Here is a 16,585-nt window from a genome sequence, read left to right as displayed (position 1 = left end):
TAGCAACCATGTTTACTCCTTCTCCCATCTTGGAATTCTCCAAGCACTAGTGACGGCCCTCAAACACCGCTTAGTGCTCAAAAAGAGTAGAAGAAATTCCTCGGTGTCCTGGCCTCCTCTAAAACTAAGATGACATTGTACATAGTAGGGCTAACCCAGTCAAAATATGAACAAATATTAACGATACAACCATCCATTTGTGTGTGTAACTATTTGCTGAGATTTTTTTTTCTTTCTAAAGGTTGACGAAATTGCAATCGAAATTGATGACACTCATGTCTCGTGTTTGTGTGCAAGTGTCTAAGAGAGAGAGTGTGTGTGCATGAGAAAGAGACCATATATGTGCATGTGCGTGTGGGGGATCAGCTGTTTATAAGTGTGAGGAACTCTAATAAATTGAGAGTGCTTACATGGGGAATGAAACAAGTTGTATCAGGTAAGAAAAGTAATAATTGTTGAAAAGATGAAAGAAGCCGCATAGTTCTTTCCTTTTCTGCAAATTGTAATATGTGGGGGAAAAAGTATGTAAATGGTATATAACTGCATTTGATGTTCTCAAAATGTACTGCAGTTTAAAGGTCAAGCTAAACCTTGCTTTTTGATTGTGTGTACTATTTTAAACTCTGCTGCTTGAAGCTTCTGGAAAGGTCACATGATGATGATGATGATGATACCAGCTTATTTGGACAACAGCTCCATGTACCCTCTCATTCTGGAAAGCATTATGTGAGCATGTTTGTGCAGAATAATTCTAATCAAGTTTCAATTGTTGTTGGTAAGTCTGCACTGGAAGGCAGTGAGTGTCTTGTATAAAACGTGTGTGTGTGTGTGTGTGTGCGTGTGTGTGCGTGTGTGCGTGCGTGCGTGCGTGTGTGTGTGTGTGTGTGTGTGTGTGTGTGTGTGTGTGTGTGTGTGTGTGTGTGTGTGTGTGTGTGTGTGCTCCCTTATCCTCAGAAGAAAGCATGGATTTCTTCTCTGCTGGAGACCCAAAGCTTTCCAGGTCATCCTGTCAAGAAGAAGCAAGGACTGTGATGATGTCCTGATGTCACTGCACTGGCTCACCTACTACTGCTGCTGCATTATTGTCTGCAGCTGCCGTTACTTCAACTCCCTATTAGATCTCTCGTTCCCTGGGGCTAAACAAAGAATACTGCAGCTGTGACTTATGGAGGATTTGGTAGGGCCACCTAGCAAAGGGTTATGTCTGGCAGTACCCCATAATTAGCATTTGGAGAATCTGGGGCTGGATGCATGGGGAAAGTGAGAACAGCTTGAGGCTGTGTGATGTTCAGTTGAGGATGTTAATAAAACATTAAAGTAAAATATCCTTTAAGATGTAGTAGTAAGTAGTTTGAATGTGTCTCACTACCTTTGGAACATTATTGCCTGAATGTGAGCTTTTTATCAGGAAGTTATATGTTGCTAAATATAGCAATTTATTATGTAATATTAGGAAACCCTAGTATGTATTTTTAAATGACCAGCTTTGTTGTATCAGTTTATTTCTGATGTAGTGTTCCACATTCATTGCCTGTGTTTGTTGTCCGTCAGCTACAGCGGGCTAGGGCAGTTTGCTGTTACATTGCTGCATTGACTTTAGGATGGATTATATCTAAGATGTAGAGTTCAGCAATTCAAAAGATAAGAAGATTCAATAACCAACTGTTTTGAAAGTGGTAGATGGAGCAGCCTCATAATTAAGAAGCTGTAACAAAACGGGGATGCATATTAATGATTAATAACAAGAAAACTATGCTTAGTTTTAGATTCAGATGTACATATATTTTAAAAATGCTGAGGCGTTTTAACAATGCTACTGTTAAGCCTGACCATATTTGTATATTTACCCAGAACCATCAGAACAGCCAAACAGCCATATGTGGCTGCAAAAGCCACTGTTTGCAGAAGTGTGTTAAGAGCCTAGGATTTTGCAACTTTGCAGTGGCAGCCTTAACTGCTGCAGGAATGCTGCTGTTGAAAACTTACTGTTACAAACATTTTTCAACCAGTTTCTCTCTAGCAGCTAAAATGGTTTGGCTTACAGTATCTGAATCTTTGGGAAGGGTGTCATCATGAACAGTATATGCTATACTGCTTATGATCAGTGTTGGAACACTGAATATTTACGTTGCATGGTTTCACATTGAAAGTTTTCTTTTTCTTTTTTTTTATTTTATGCAGGTAGCAGATTTTAAAGAGCAGTTACTGCTTTCAGCTGGTGTTGGTTTAGAACGACTATCTGAGTTTTCTTGTGGTGAGCATTTTTTTTCAATTTGTACAGCATTTGTATGTCAACAATAATATCTCTCACATGGTATTTTACAAACCATTGAAGTTTACCCATGATGGCTTTGCCTTATGTCTAAATTTCATTTAAATCTTGCATTATCTGCAGCTGAGTGACTATAATTAGTATTATTTACCACAGCTGTTTTAAAAAAATATCTCCTTAAATTACTCTGTTGTATAATGGCACTGTTACATATTGGGAGATGTTTTCACAGACCCTACTAGGTAGTGGATATGTTCTCTGCATATATTGCAAATGGACACACTTCAGTATGCAGAAATGCAATAAAACAGTGATTGGAATAATAGTAGGTTATTACCATTGGAACTTGTGGAGTTAAACAGCAGCTTTCTGTGTATTTGTATTAGAAATCTCAATCTGCAGTACTTTATGAACATTTTTTTGATGCAGAAGTGTGGAATTTGTTTTGTGTTTAACATGCTGCCAGTAGTGGTTTAGCTGAAATAAATATGAGACTCTGGTGAAGCATCCTTTTGCATTGGAATTTCTAGTTTACTTCTCACTCACTCAGTCTCTTACATGTTGCATCCGCCTTATAGAGTGACCTCGCAGACAGTCATTGCTACCCAGGGTGTTCTCAAGACAGAGGGAGGATGGTTGCCAGGTTTTCTTCCATATCACACATGCTTGCACCTAAACTAATGAATAAGTGAATCCTCGAGCCATCTTAAGGCATGCCTTTGGAATAAGGGAGGAAACCAGAGCACCTGGAGAGTACCCAAGCAAATCCAGGGAGGACAGGCAGACTCCAGACAGAACGCGCCCCAACAGAGAACTGAACTGGAGAACCTCTTTGCAATACTAAAAAGAATTGAGAGAACCTCTGTGTGACGTGGCAATACTAAGAAAATTTGAGCTCTCTTAGAAACACTATGTAGAAATAAACTCATTTGAATTTCAGTTCTTTTTATAGCCACCGTTCATTCAGTTTGATAACTGGTTTGCCCAGATGGACAGAGCATGTTTGCATTGCAGACACCAAGAGGTATGCTTATAGAAAAAATACATAGAAGCACACTAGCAAACACCATGTAGTGGAAATGCTGTATTGATAGATCTATTTACGTTAGGACTCAGAGTCAAAGAGAGTTTTTCTAGACTAAAGTAAACTACATTTGAACAGACGTAATTCAGTGCATCTCTCACTCCCTATCTAATCTTACCAGAACTTGGAGAAGATGACCATATTGCTGATTTGATTATTTGCTGCAGTGAATGTGCACTATAGCCCAAGATGGAAAGCAGCATTTTCTAAGTTTGAGGCGAATACACTTTACCTACCCTAGCCCACTCTGTGAATGTATTTGTTTAATATTTAAGCTTTTTGCAGTTAAAATATTGCTGTATTAATCAGTGATTAAAATACTGTAGAGAAAGTAAAATAAGAGAGGGATACAGCCAACAATGATGATTTTGTTGCAGGACTAGCCATTGTGTTTTTTGTCACCTTTAATGTTGTGTCTGATTGATGCTTGCAAAGCCAGATACAGAAATGGAGTAAGGTTTACTGTGTAATTAGCTAGGACTCTAAATGAATCACTAAAATGGTTTTCAAGTGCGTCATAATTTGAGAGATGGAGACCACATGTTTTTAAACTATGTTTTATTTATGTATTTGCATTTCTTTACCAGGAAAGTCCAGCTGGGGATAGCCCTTTTAAGCGGGGGCATGAAGAGAAAGTTTCTAATATATGTAACAGTAGAGGAAAAGAAACAGTGGTGCAGTAAATGCAGTTGTTATGCAGGAAGTGTTGACACTCTCAAAAAACATGTTTCCACTTTCCTCTTTCTTTTTTTCTATCACACTTTCAGCATTTGCTGTCTACCACAGGTAGAATTCTCTGAAGTCTGCTCGGGGTATAAAATACCTATGCAAACAATTCCAATCAAAAATCCTAAACCTTCTGGATTATATTGCATACTTTGGGTTTATGCGGATGTTGTCCCATTGTTCTTTTGTAAATTGTCTTTTTAGTGTCCCTTTCCAATCTTTTCTAACCTCCTCAGATTGATTTTATATCTGTCATGCAATATTTTGTATGCCCTACTAACTATCCCTTTTTAAAAAGCAGCCTGTGTTCTAGACTTGACTAAAAACTCTGCCAACCTTTTTTTTCATTTAGCACTTTCCTATTCCTTTCTCTTTGTTTATACTTTGATATCAGTCCCTAGAAAGGAAGGCAGTCTGTAACCTGTAGTTCAAACGTCTGCTTGGCCTCATCCTACTGTATTATCTTTTCCTCTCTGTAGTTTTTTGCTACCAATACCATAGTTCCTTTGCCAGTTTTCTCCAGCACATTGCAACCCTGTCTTTCATTAGTTTCTGTACCCCTGTTGGCAAAATCTCCTTTCCCCTTTCCCATGTTGGCTTAGTTTTTAGGACAATTTCTGCAACTTTATGAATATAGTATTCTGTGTAATTGCTGTTATTTTCCTTAAGGATCTGCATCCAAAATCCTAGTCTCCTTATTTCTCGAACTTCCTCTTGTTTCAACATTATCTCTTTCCACTTTGATTTATAACCTTCTGCTGGGGTTATGTATGAGCCTTAACTGTATCACTCTGACATATCCATTCAAATCAGATTGTCCTAAACTGCCTTGTTCTGTGGGGAGGAACAACTTATCCCACTTAATTCTTGCCCTGTTCTCCTGCTAAATACATTTTTTTAAGTATTGTTATTTTCCACAACTTCTCCTGTGGTTGCCAAAAAATATACCTTACCTGTATGTAAAACTAGAGGGACTAAAAACATTTTTTTCCTGTTTATATCGTACTATCCATATCCGTAATAAAGCTCATCCAGTTTTTCAGTTTCTGTATTACCTTTTGTTTAGTATCTTTCCACATATCCTTAGCTTCCGTAACAGAATCCTTTTAAGTCCATATACTTTTTTAATTTCTCCAAGTCTTTTGGATTTGTAATACCATGACAGGAATGGACCCCATTCCTAAGTCAAAGTACGATTAAAGTTAATAAAATTAGTGTTTCAATCTGCTAAAAAATGTGTCGTCATCCCTTTTGGGAAAAACCCAGTTCCCATGAATTACCACATCGATGGTAGTCCACTGAACACAGAAGGCGTTATAAGAGATCTGGGAACACAGTTTGACAGCAGCCTCTCTTTTGACCACCACATTGCCACTGTGGTCAGAAAGTCCTTCTATATGGCACATCTCATTACTAAGGGTTTTGCATCCAAGAAGGAAGAGGTCATTGTCTCCCTCTACTCTTCCCTCATTAGGCCAGTCATTGAGTATAATGCCCCATTTGGCATGTACCTCACTAAAAACTTGCAACAACTGGAGAGCTCACAAAAGTACCTCACAAAGAGGATCCTAGGCCATAAACATCTGTCCTATATGGACAGACTAAAAAAACTCCAACTATTCTCTGTCTCATGTCGCCTACTTAAAGGCGATCTCTGACTTATGAAGCATGCCTGACCCAGCTCTTTTAGAAATGCTACATCTGAAGAAATCCCAATCCCTCCGCACCACACACTCCAGAGACCTCAACCTCATTACCACAATCAACAGAACATGCTGGAGGTACAGGTTCATAACCCAGAGACTGCCCATGCTATGGAATAGGCTTCTCATACATGCCAAGCAGAGCACCTCACTGGCCCTCTTCAAGAGAAACCTTGATGAGTGGATGGGAAATATAAACTTCAGCCCAGGGATCACTCCAGTGGCTTTACGTGACAGAGGCACTGGGAACTAAGGTCGGGTGGCACAATGCCAGGGTAATCCTATGGGCTAGGCTTGTAAAGGCTCCAGGGCCATTAGCCTAATACACACCTATGATGTCAGCCAGAAGTGCTCTTCGCACTACCCGTAATGTGCCCAATAATGACTCCTCCTGCAATTCTTACGGAATTGCATGTATTGGTAACATATCTAAATACGACTGTAGATTCTTTTTTATAAACCCGTTGCTCCTACTAGTATTTCAACTGTTTGGGCATCTTTCTTCCACATTGCTTTCATTTCTGCCTGCAAATCCTGATATTTTATGACTTTGTGTCTCTCTCTACGTAAAACACTGTAGTCACTGAGTGTATCAATGCTACTTTTGTCTTCTTTTCATGGACCACTATATTGAGTTTTCTCGCATTTATCTTTTGAACTGTTGGTAATGGGTAATCCCATGTGATATAGATATAGTTTTCTATGATGGTTTGTGACTCATGTTTCAAATGTTTTTCAGCTGCTTCACTACCAGAATGTGTGCACAATCCCCAGTGCAACAGTCTTGCCACATTTTTATGTCTTCCAGTATACAGTCCTCCTGCCATTAGTATGTCACAACCAGCTGCAAGGTGTGCAACTGTTTCCGATTCTGTTTTACAAAACTTACATTTGTCTGTTTCTATATGTCGTGGTGGTATGGCGGTAGCGTTGTTACCTCACAGCAAGAGGTTCTCCCGTTCGATTCTCGGCGTGGCTTGGGAGTGCCTTCTGTATGGAGTCTGCATGTCCTCCCCGCGGTTGGGTAGCGTTCGAAAGACATGCGTATGTAAATGGGTGTGCCTTCGTTGAAGGTTGGGCATCGAGCTGGCACTTTGGCGTTTCGTAAAAAAATCTACTGCCAATCATTAGTGGACCGGAGTTCCACTGTGGCGACCCCTTACCGGGAAAAAGCCGAAAGACCAACAACAACATTTGTCTGTTTCTCCCACATGTTCAGTGGACTTCAGAGTGTACATAGCTCACTATGTTGGGCTGCCAATATTAACCTTTCTTCTTTTGGTTTGAATTCGCCTCTCCTTAACCATTCTTGCCTTCAATCCTGATCAACATGAGGTTCTTCCAGAAGTTTTCTATACTTGCAACTATATTTATGCATTTTCCACATTTCTTGCCTTCTCATTTGATTCTTCACCTTATATTCTTTTGTTTGTGCCACATTCAGTTGCTGCCTGATTTGTATCTACTTTTGGTTTGATTTCCATTCGTACTTGAGGCCAATATGCTTCTGCTAGACTAAGCAGGGAAGTCATCTTAGATTTATTCTCCTCATGTTTCAAAACTTTCACTACGTTTGGGTCTTGTGAAGTCACCAGATATGTGTGTGCAGTCCCACGATTGCAGATCTATGCATGTAATCAATTTCAAAGAGGCCAATACCTCCTGAGGAATGGGGAATATATAATCTTGGTATGCACTGACTTTTATAAATCATTTGAGCATGAAGCATCCTTCTTGTTTTCGTATCTAATCTGTCCCAACACCTTTTGAGGCCAATCAGTGACGCCACAGCTGTAACTTAGGACAGGAAGAGCAAATTGGTTTATACCTTGAATTTTGTTCCTAGATGTCAGTGCTGTTTTCAGAATTAATTTAAGTCTTCTAAAATATTCCTTACTAAGTTTTATTCACATTTGTTCATGTTTTATTGTTGATCCTTCATCAGTTCCCAAATATTTGTACACTCCCTCTTGGTCAAGTTCTTTTATATCACATTCTTGTCCCAAACTGATGTTTTCTTGGTGCTGCAGTTTTCCTGCTTTAAAGGTTGCTTTTGCACGTTTATCAAGACCAAATGACATTCTTATATAGACTGAAAAAGTTTTGACTACTTGCAGTTGCGTTTTCAGTTCCTCATCTGATGAGCTATACAGTTTTACATCAAGAAAGAAAAGATGAGAAGTCTTTACACTTTATTTTCTAGCAGCCAAATTATAGCCATGGCATAGCTGTTAAGTAGACAGCTTAATGGGTTAAGGGCAAGACAGAATAGCAGCAGTGACAGAGAGTAACCCTGGAATATCCTTCTTTGAATTTTTATCCCTGGAATAATAATTTGTCCGTTATCGTGGCTTAATTGCAAAGTGGTCTGCCACTGTTTTATGGTCACTGTAATGTAATCTATCAGTGTAGGGTGTATCTTATACAAATTTTAAGCACTCTTTTATCCATGAATGTGGGATGTTGTCAAATGCTTTTCTGTAGTCAATCCATGCCATCCTTAGATTCTTCCCCCTTTTACAGTTCTTCATTATGACTTTATTTAGCAACAAATGATCCTTTGTTCCATAAGACTTTCTTTTATTACCCTTTGTTTCTATTGCCATGATTGAATTTTTTTCTAAATGACTATAAACTCTGTCGGCATCAATTCTGATGTATAGTTTATACGTCGTTGGAAGGAAAGTTATTGGTCTGTAATTTTTAGGATAACTTGAAGGTTCACTCTTACATAGGCGCATTATTTTTCCTGTTAGCCAGATTAGTGTCTGAGGTGTGCATATAAATAGTTCTTACTCATGGCTAAATCTTTATGCAAAGATGTTAATACTTTTAGCCAGAAGTTAGGTACTGCATCTGGGCCTGGGGTTTTCCAATTGGAGGCTTTTCTTAACTTTATTTCAATCTTTCTGGCTGTTACTTCATCCCATTTCACATTCTGTACCTTTGTACTTATTCTTTCTTTTACTTTTTCTATCCATTTAGCCCCTTTGTTATGTTCCACAGGATCTTTATAGATATTTCTCCAAAATATATCGATTTCTTCTTTTTTGGGTGGTCTTTCAATTCCTTTTGCCTTGTTTCCCAGTTCTTTATAGAACTTTCTGGGGTCATCAGTAACTTGCTTATTTTGTACTTTTCCTTTACATTTATCTGTGTATCTTCTAAGTTTTTCTGTCTGTGTTGAGATTTTTAATTTATTTGCAGTAATGCAAGATAGATCCTGATCCATTATAAAACTGCATATTGCTTTTATCACGTCTATCTTTCTGAGTATTTTTGTTGATCTGTTTCCTCTTCTATATTTTTCAAAGAATAACATTTCTTGTCTTAATTGCTTTATATTTTTTCTGTTCAATACGTCCATGATGGTATTCAATTTCTCCCCTTGCTTTCCCTTACTACCCTGTGTTTTTGTGGTAGAATGTTATATGTTATTAATTTAGCTGCACAGTAATATATCCAATTTACTTCTATTATATCACATGGATCTCTATAGACTAGTGGTGCACAACATCCAGCCCGGGGGCCAAATCCGGCCCTCCACACAACGCCATCTGGCCCCCAGAGAGTAACCAAAAAAAATGTAAAAAAAAAAAAAAATACTATGCCTTACTCCAGTCATGCAAACTTTCCAGCACATGCTTACTTACCTAATTGACTGCAGTTGCGCACACCTCTAATTTTAGCCGCGGAAGTAACAATTGTTTCTTGTTTATAACTTGTAGTCTGTAAACAGTAGTAACTTTCTGCAAGAGTTTGTAATAAGTCATGGCTGCAAGCCAGAATAAAGTTAAATACAAAGTTGATGTAGAAAACAGGCAATTTCATGACTACTGTCTTAAGTAAAAATGCCAGTCACTTGTACCCAGGGTTGCCAGACGTCCCTATTTAAGTGGGACAGTACCGGGATCAGCAGTCCAATCCCAAGTCCCGCACTGCCGGTTAAAATCGCGGCGAAACAGTCTCCGCTTTGTTTTTTTTATTGGCCCATATGCTGGTATACGAGCCAATAAAAAAAAATCGCAAAACAGCGCTACTTCTCTTTAATGCGGAACTGCCTGATGTTTCGCATTGAACAGAAGAGGGTCTGCTGTGCGATTTTTTGATTGGCCCGTTTGTCGATATACGAGCCAATCAAAAATCACCAAACATAGAGCTACTTGTGTTTAATGCAGAACTTTGATGTTCCGCATTAAAGCCCTTTTTATTTTGTCCTTACCTGGCCCGATAGAAATCTGGCAACCCTGCCTGTACCTATTAGTCGTAATGACTTACTATGTTTTGAGGTGACCTGCAGCTGCATTTAGAATTCGTGTAGTTGCCCTCCCTACAAAAAGGTTGTGCACCACTGCTATAGACCTTCCAAATTACTGTGTTCATTTGTTTTATCAAACTTCTGACTTTTTGGATTTTATTGACCTTCTGTGGTCAATTTATTTCATTGATCTTAATATGTCTATCTCTATTAAATTAAGTAACTTTTCTTAGCTCATTTTCTTCTACACTGAGGACACATTTTTTGTTTTCCATTTCCTGCAGGCATTCTATAGATAGTTCTATAGCATCGTCTTGTGGCATATTGTCTTCAGTTTCATCCTGTGTCATCCGTTGCTCTGTCATATGGGAACTCACTGACCTGTCACTCCTCAGCACTGACTGCATCAGAGTTACCATAGTTTCCTGTTCTTCCCTTGCTGTCCAGCTTCAAGTGAACGTTTACACTGGTTTCCTGTGGAAGGTTTCAAAATATCTTCATACGGCAACTGACCAGTTACTTCCTGTTCACTGGTTTCTCCTTAATTTGGATGTCCATTGCTCTATCCTGCTGTGGTGCTTTCTGAGTTAGATTTTCGACACTGAATCCTTCACTTCACAAGTACTCCATAACCTCAGTTTCTCTTTCTTTAACTTCTCCATTACTGATCTCCTTTTCTACTTTTCCTCTTTGTCTTCTTATTTTTTGTATTTGTAAAGTTTTCCATGTCTGGATTCCTTTGCCTGTATTTCTCCAAATATCTTTGGTGCTGCTCTTTTTTGTTGATTAGTTTTCCTTTCTACTTTACTTAAATATTACACCATATTAAATCTCTTTTTCTTTCCCATGTCCATATTTCTTCTTCAGATGTCTCTTGATCTTCCTGTTTCTCCTTACTTTGGGGACTTGTTCCATCATGCTGTGATTTAACTTGTGATATACCTTCTACACCAAATCCTTTACTTTGCAGGTGTTGCATAACTTCAGCTTTTAATTTTTTAACTTCTACTTTACTAATCTTCTTTTTTATTTTCCGTCTTTGTAATATTTTTTTATTGCGAAATTTTCCATATCTAGATGCTTTTGGCTGTATTTCTATTTGAATATCTTTGGGGTTGCCTTTTTTGTACTGATTAATTTGGCTTTTGACTTTGCATAAATATTGCACTATATCAAATCTCTTTGTTTCCCGAGTCTATATTTCTTTTTTATACTTTTCAAAAATCTCAAGGTTTGGTTTATATTTCTGAACTTCCTCAGATGCTACTTTTTCCAAACCGATCAAAGTTTCTTGGTCTATATAATGTTTTTCACAAATCTGTTGTATTAGTGAACACACATTTTTATTTGATGCTTGTAACAGTTTTTCTTGTGGAAGTATTTTTCTTTCCTCTAATTTATCCCGTAATCTTTTTGTATGTCTTGTGTCTGGAAATTCTGTGCTTTTTGCATAATAAAAACAATACATAATTTCTTTCTTATCATCAATAGTCCACTCTATCTTCTTTATGGCTCTCTTTTGGCCTATCGTTTTTTTTTGCGATTTTTGGGGGCTGCTACTTTCTTCTACAGCAGAGGGGGCATATACCTAAATAAGTTATCTTATGTCCACATAAATATGTGTTGCTGAACCAGTTCATGTGTGGATACATAGTTTACTGCTGTAGCCTTTGTATTATCTTCATTTATTTTATATCCCGAAAAGACTTGAAACTGTCTGAAAATGTTCCATGATGCCAGAATGTACTTTTCAACAAAATAATACCATGTGCAAATAAAGCTAACTTTTCTTTATTACCATACCAATTATATCCTTGAATTGTGAGTACCTTATTTACTTTGCCAGTGGCTCTAAATATGACGCCAAGAAAAGGGGGGAAAGAGGACATCCCTGCCAGTTCCTGTGTTCAAACACAGCTTGTTGGAGTGGAAACCTCCCACCTTAATTCTTGCCTCTGACATGACATATATCCTAATTAACTTTATTCTACCACAGAATACAAATGCTTTCATTGGGCCACTCATAAAATCTCAGCTGATTGCGCTGAGTGCTTTCTCTGCAATGAAGACTCAGCAACAGTAGCAGTGTTCTCTGCTGCAATCTGGATCACCCGTTTTCTATTAATGTTGACAAATGTTTGCCTTCCCTCCACAAAACCACATTAATCTGCATCTATCAGTTTTGGCAGCAACCGTGCCATTGTTTTGGCCAATAAAGAAATAAGCACTTGATAATCATGGTTTAAAATTAAAATGAGTCTGTGTGAAGCTGGGTCTCAAGGGTCTTTTCCTTTCTGGGGGTAATAGAGCCACCTCAGCTCCCCCCCCCAAGATAAGCTAGTGCTCCCCTCTCCCCCTATTTTAAAATTCTGTTAAAAAAAACTTCCAGATCTTTATCACATTCTTCCCTCCTGAGTTCCACACTTCCACAGGAATGCTGTTTTTTCCTGGAGACTTCCCTGTTCATGCAAGTCTTGGACTTTTAGGTAGAAAAAGGAGCCCTTTTTGTTAAAGATGCTGACTGAGCTACTAGGAAGCAGTTTCTATGAGAAACTGTAATCGATCAGGCATGTCTGTAGGATCCGACCTTATGCACTTTCTTGGAGACCTCACAGATGTCCGTTTCAGATGTTCATGGTGAACTGCGGCTGATTATTACCGAAGGGCCAAGGGGTGTTCCTCAAATATTGGTTAGAGAGGAAGTTCCATGTACAATTCTGGAATGCCATCCAGCGTCTGAACCTTCAATGTTTATAGGGTGGATGTCCCTTTGAAAAGAAACAGAAAGCAAAGCATGTTTCTACTACTCCTAAGAACCCTTGGAGTGAATGGCAGAATTTCACTCAGGGTTTGTTTGATGCCCTTATGGGTTAGAAACCTCCTCAAGGAGTTTCTATTCCTGCTCCACCTTGGTCCTCAACTCCTCTTAAAAGGCCTAGGGAACAGGATTCCTCTGAGAAAGAGGTGGGTTCAGATGAGGAATCCTTGCTTATTCATTCCAGAATCTTTCTTGTTTAGACTATGGTTCTGAGGAAGTGGAGTCTTCTAGTCCTGATACACCCTTTGAGGAGATTTCCTTCGGGGACACAATTTCCAGGATGATGGGATTTTTTAAATGGGATTGTGCTCAGGTTTCTGAGGTGCAGAAGAGGTGTTACGAGTTTCTGCAAATGGATTCTCCTAGACCTTCTGCTGTCCCTCCCGTTTTGGCTGCTTTGTTGGATGCCTTTTCTACTGCATCTCAGGCTCCAGACTCCCAGCCCTCTGCCCCCCAAAAACCCGATAGGTTTTACAGGATGTCAGACGATTGCAAATTCCTTTATAGATGTCCTTCAGCTGAACCCTCTGTGGTGTCTGTGGCATCTAACAAGCCATATCAATTACTGCCTTCTACAAAGCTTCTTCCTTCTGATAAAGACAATAGGACTATGGAAAGGCTAAGTAAGAAGGTTTATACCTCTGCTACCTTGGTTTTTAGAGCTGTCAGTTACCAAACCCATATGTCCAGATATATTTTGGCTCTTTCTCAGGTTTGTTAGGTAATTTCTTCTCAGGTGGTTCGCCATTCTATTAAGCGCAGTTATGATGCATAAAATGCTTCTTCCAGAGCTGCTGCTTTTGGTTCTGTATTGAGGAGCTATTCCTGGATTCAGCTTCAATGTATACCTGATGACATTAAGGCTAAGTTGATGGATGCTCCTCTGGATAACAAACACTTATTTGGTGCAGCTGCTGCTGATATGTTTAAGTCTCTTCGGGATAAGGGCAAGGGTTTGCAGGAACTTAAACATGTTTTTGTTTCTCCTGTGTGTATGTTTCAAAGAAATTACCCTAATAAGCCAGTCTTTGTATGTAGGCAGTCTTACCCTCCTCCCAAGGGTAAGAAGGGGGTAAAAGAGCTCCTCCTGCTAAAGTTACACAGACTCCCGTAACCCAGAAATCTCCCTATCCTGATAAACCAGTGCTGTCTGACTATCCTGTTCTTCTCAGCCACATTCCTCTTTCTCTTTCTCTATCCCTTCCAATTTAGTTAAAGATTACTCAGGATTCCTGCGTTCTTTCTATTATCTGCCTAGGTTATTACATGGTTTGGAAATTTCTTCCCCCTTTCAGGGGCATTCCTCAACAACCTCAGGAATTGTTGGTCTTCTTTCCAGGGGTGCTACTGGATCTTTTGACTCAGGAACTATTCAGGAGCTTCTGGTTTCCTAAAGGGGAAGGGGTTTTACTCCAGAATGTTTTTGGTTCTCAGAAAAGAGGACTCTTGGAGACCCATTCTGGACCTTTCTCGTTTAAACACCTTTCTGAAGGTCCTTCCTTTCGGATGTTGTCCCTTCAGACTTTGTTCCCTCTTTTGCTTCCTCAGGCTTTTCTAGTGTCTCTGGACCTCAAGGGTGCTTATCTTCACATCCTTATTCAGGAAGTTTTTAAGTTTCTGTGTTGCTTCCTAGCATTTTCAGTTCTCTGCTTTGGCCTTTCTACTGCCCCAGGGGTATTCACCAAATGCCTCACTCCTGCAGTTGCTTTTTTGCAGGCTAAGGGGGATACAAGTCTTTCCTTACTTAAATAATCTCCTTCTTAGGCATTCTCTCCAGAGATTCTACTGCAGCATATTCACTTTTCCATTTCCGTTTTGCAAAGCCTGGGGTTCACTATAAGATTCTGAAAGTCTTTTCTGGTTCCTTCACAGGGTCATGTATTTGTGGGGTGCAGGATCCAGACTGTTCCAGTGCTGGCATCCCTGCCTCCTCCCAAGGCCTTGATTCTTATTGCTTTCTTTGTCTTTTCTTCCTCTGGCCTTAATCAGGGCAAGGAAGTTTCTGAGAGCTCTAGGTTTTATGACCTCCACCATTCCTCTGCTCCCTTTTGCCAAACTCCACATGAGAAACCTTCAGCAGTTTTTAAAGTCAGTTTAGCTTCAGCATTCTCATCCCCTGGACTTCTTAGTTCCTCTTCTTCCATGCCTCAAGCTGGAATTTCAGTGCTGAATTCAGCAGTTGACTCTCAATCCAGGCATCCATCTCTTTTCAACCTCTTCCCTCTCAAGAACTGTTCACAGATGCTTCAGACATGGGATCGGGAGCATCCTTCAGCTGTCTAAAGGTGCATGATTCTTGGTTGCCTCAACAAAGGAAAGACTACATCAAAGTAAAGGAGTTGAGAACTCTTCTGCTGGATCTTCAAGCTTTTCACCCTCTATTCTCCCCAGGACCTCTAAATGTGTTCACAGTCAATATCACAGGGATGTTGTGCATCAACAAGCAAGGGGGGATGAGATCTTACATACTTTGCTGTTGGCTCTTCTAATGTAGGATCTTGCTATCCAGTACTGTGTGACTCTTCAGGCAGTTTATATTCCCTCAAGTCAGAACATTATGGCAGACTCTCTGAGCAGGTCCATAACACAATCACACGAGTCACTGCTTCACAAGTATGTGTTTCTGGACATTGTCCCCCAGTGGGGTACTCCTCGAGTAGATCTGTTTGCCTCCCTTCTGACCAGACAACTGTCTCTGTTTTTCTATGTTGTGCCAGAGCCCCAGGTCTTCTGGTCTGGAAGGTGAACTCCCTCTCTTTTTTTTAGAAGGGGATGTTTCTTTATGCCTTTTCTCCCCTTCCCCTTATTCCAAAAGTCCTGTTCAAACTACAACAGGATGCTCCCAAAACTTGCTGATGACTCCTTTTTCGCCCCGATAGCACAGGTTCCCTCTTCTGCATTTAACCAAGGGCAATCATCACAAGTTACTTCACAGGGTGAACCTACTCTCACAAGACAAGGGATCTCTTATCCATCCTCACCTGTCCACTCTTCAAATGACACTGTGGGTGATAGATTTTTGATTCCATACAGACAACATTTTTCTGAGTAAGTGCATAGGATCCTGCACTAGGCCAGGAAGCCCACAACTAGGAAATCCTACTCATCCAAATGGTAGAGGTTTTTCTGTTTGGTGTCTTTCTCGTAACTTGGATCCACTTTTTGTGGATGGTTCTTTGGTTCCATCTTATCTGCGTGCATTTCCCAATGTTGGTTTGACTTGTTCTTCTGTTAAACCCACTTATGAGCAATCTCTGCTTGTCTGCCTTTATCACCTCCTTTAGTTTCTAAATTTGAGGCTAAACAGTTTCTTAAAGGCACATTTCATACTAGACTTCCCTGGAAGCCTGCCCCTCCTCCCTGGGATCTTAATTTTGGTTTAGAAATTTTTTCCAGGCTCCTTTTTAGCCTGCACTTCAGCTTCCTTACAGCATTGTGCTTGGAAGACTGTACTTTTGTTATCCTGTACTTCTGCCAGATGGGTGTCCGAGCTTCAAGCCCTTATGGCTTGTCCTGCTTTTTTAGTTTTCCATAGAGATAAGGTTCCTTTCGTATTAATCCTTCTTTTATGCTCAAGGTGGTGAGTAAGTTGTCTGTTAATCAGTCTATTCATTTGCCCACTTTATTCCCTTCTCCACAATCTGCTACTGAGAAGGTGCTACACACATTGGATGTGCATAGACAACTCAGATTTTATTTGGATAAGTCTAGTAAGACTTTTCAT

General features: G+C 39.6%; 1 protein-coding gene across 1 annotated transcript in view; it reads left to right on the top strand.

Annotated features, from left to right (window-relative positions):
• Positions 1-16,585, top strand: part of DDX11 (DEAD/H-box helicase 11) — a 1,280,855-nt gene that overhangs the window by 870,863 nt on the left and 393,407 nt on the right. The window contains exon 19 of the mRNA XM_044087617.1: positions 2,182-2,254. Within this exon, the coding sequence (XP_043943552.1) occupies positions 2,182-2,254 (73 nt within the window). The remainder of the gene's footprint in view (positions 1-2,181; positions 2,255-16,585) is intronic.

This window comes from Protopterus annectens, chromosome 11.part0 (genome assembly GCF_019279795.1).
Source record: "Protopterus annectens isolate FY-2018-M chromosome 11.part0, PAN1.0, whole genome shotgun sequence".
Taxonomy (NCBI): Eukaryota; Metazoa; Chordata; order Ceratodontiformes; family Protopteridae; genus Protopterus; species Protopterus annectens.
Note: the sequence above shows the minus strand (reverse complement) of the source record. Positions and strands in the feature narration are given on the sequence as shown.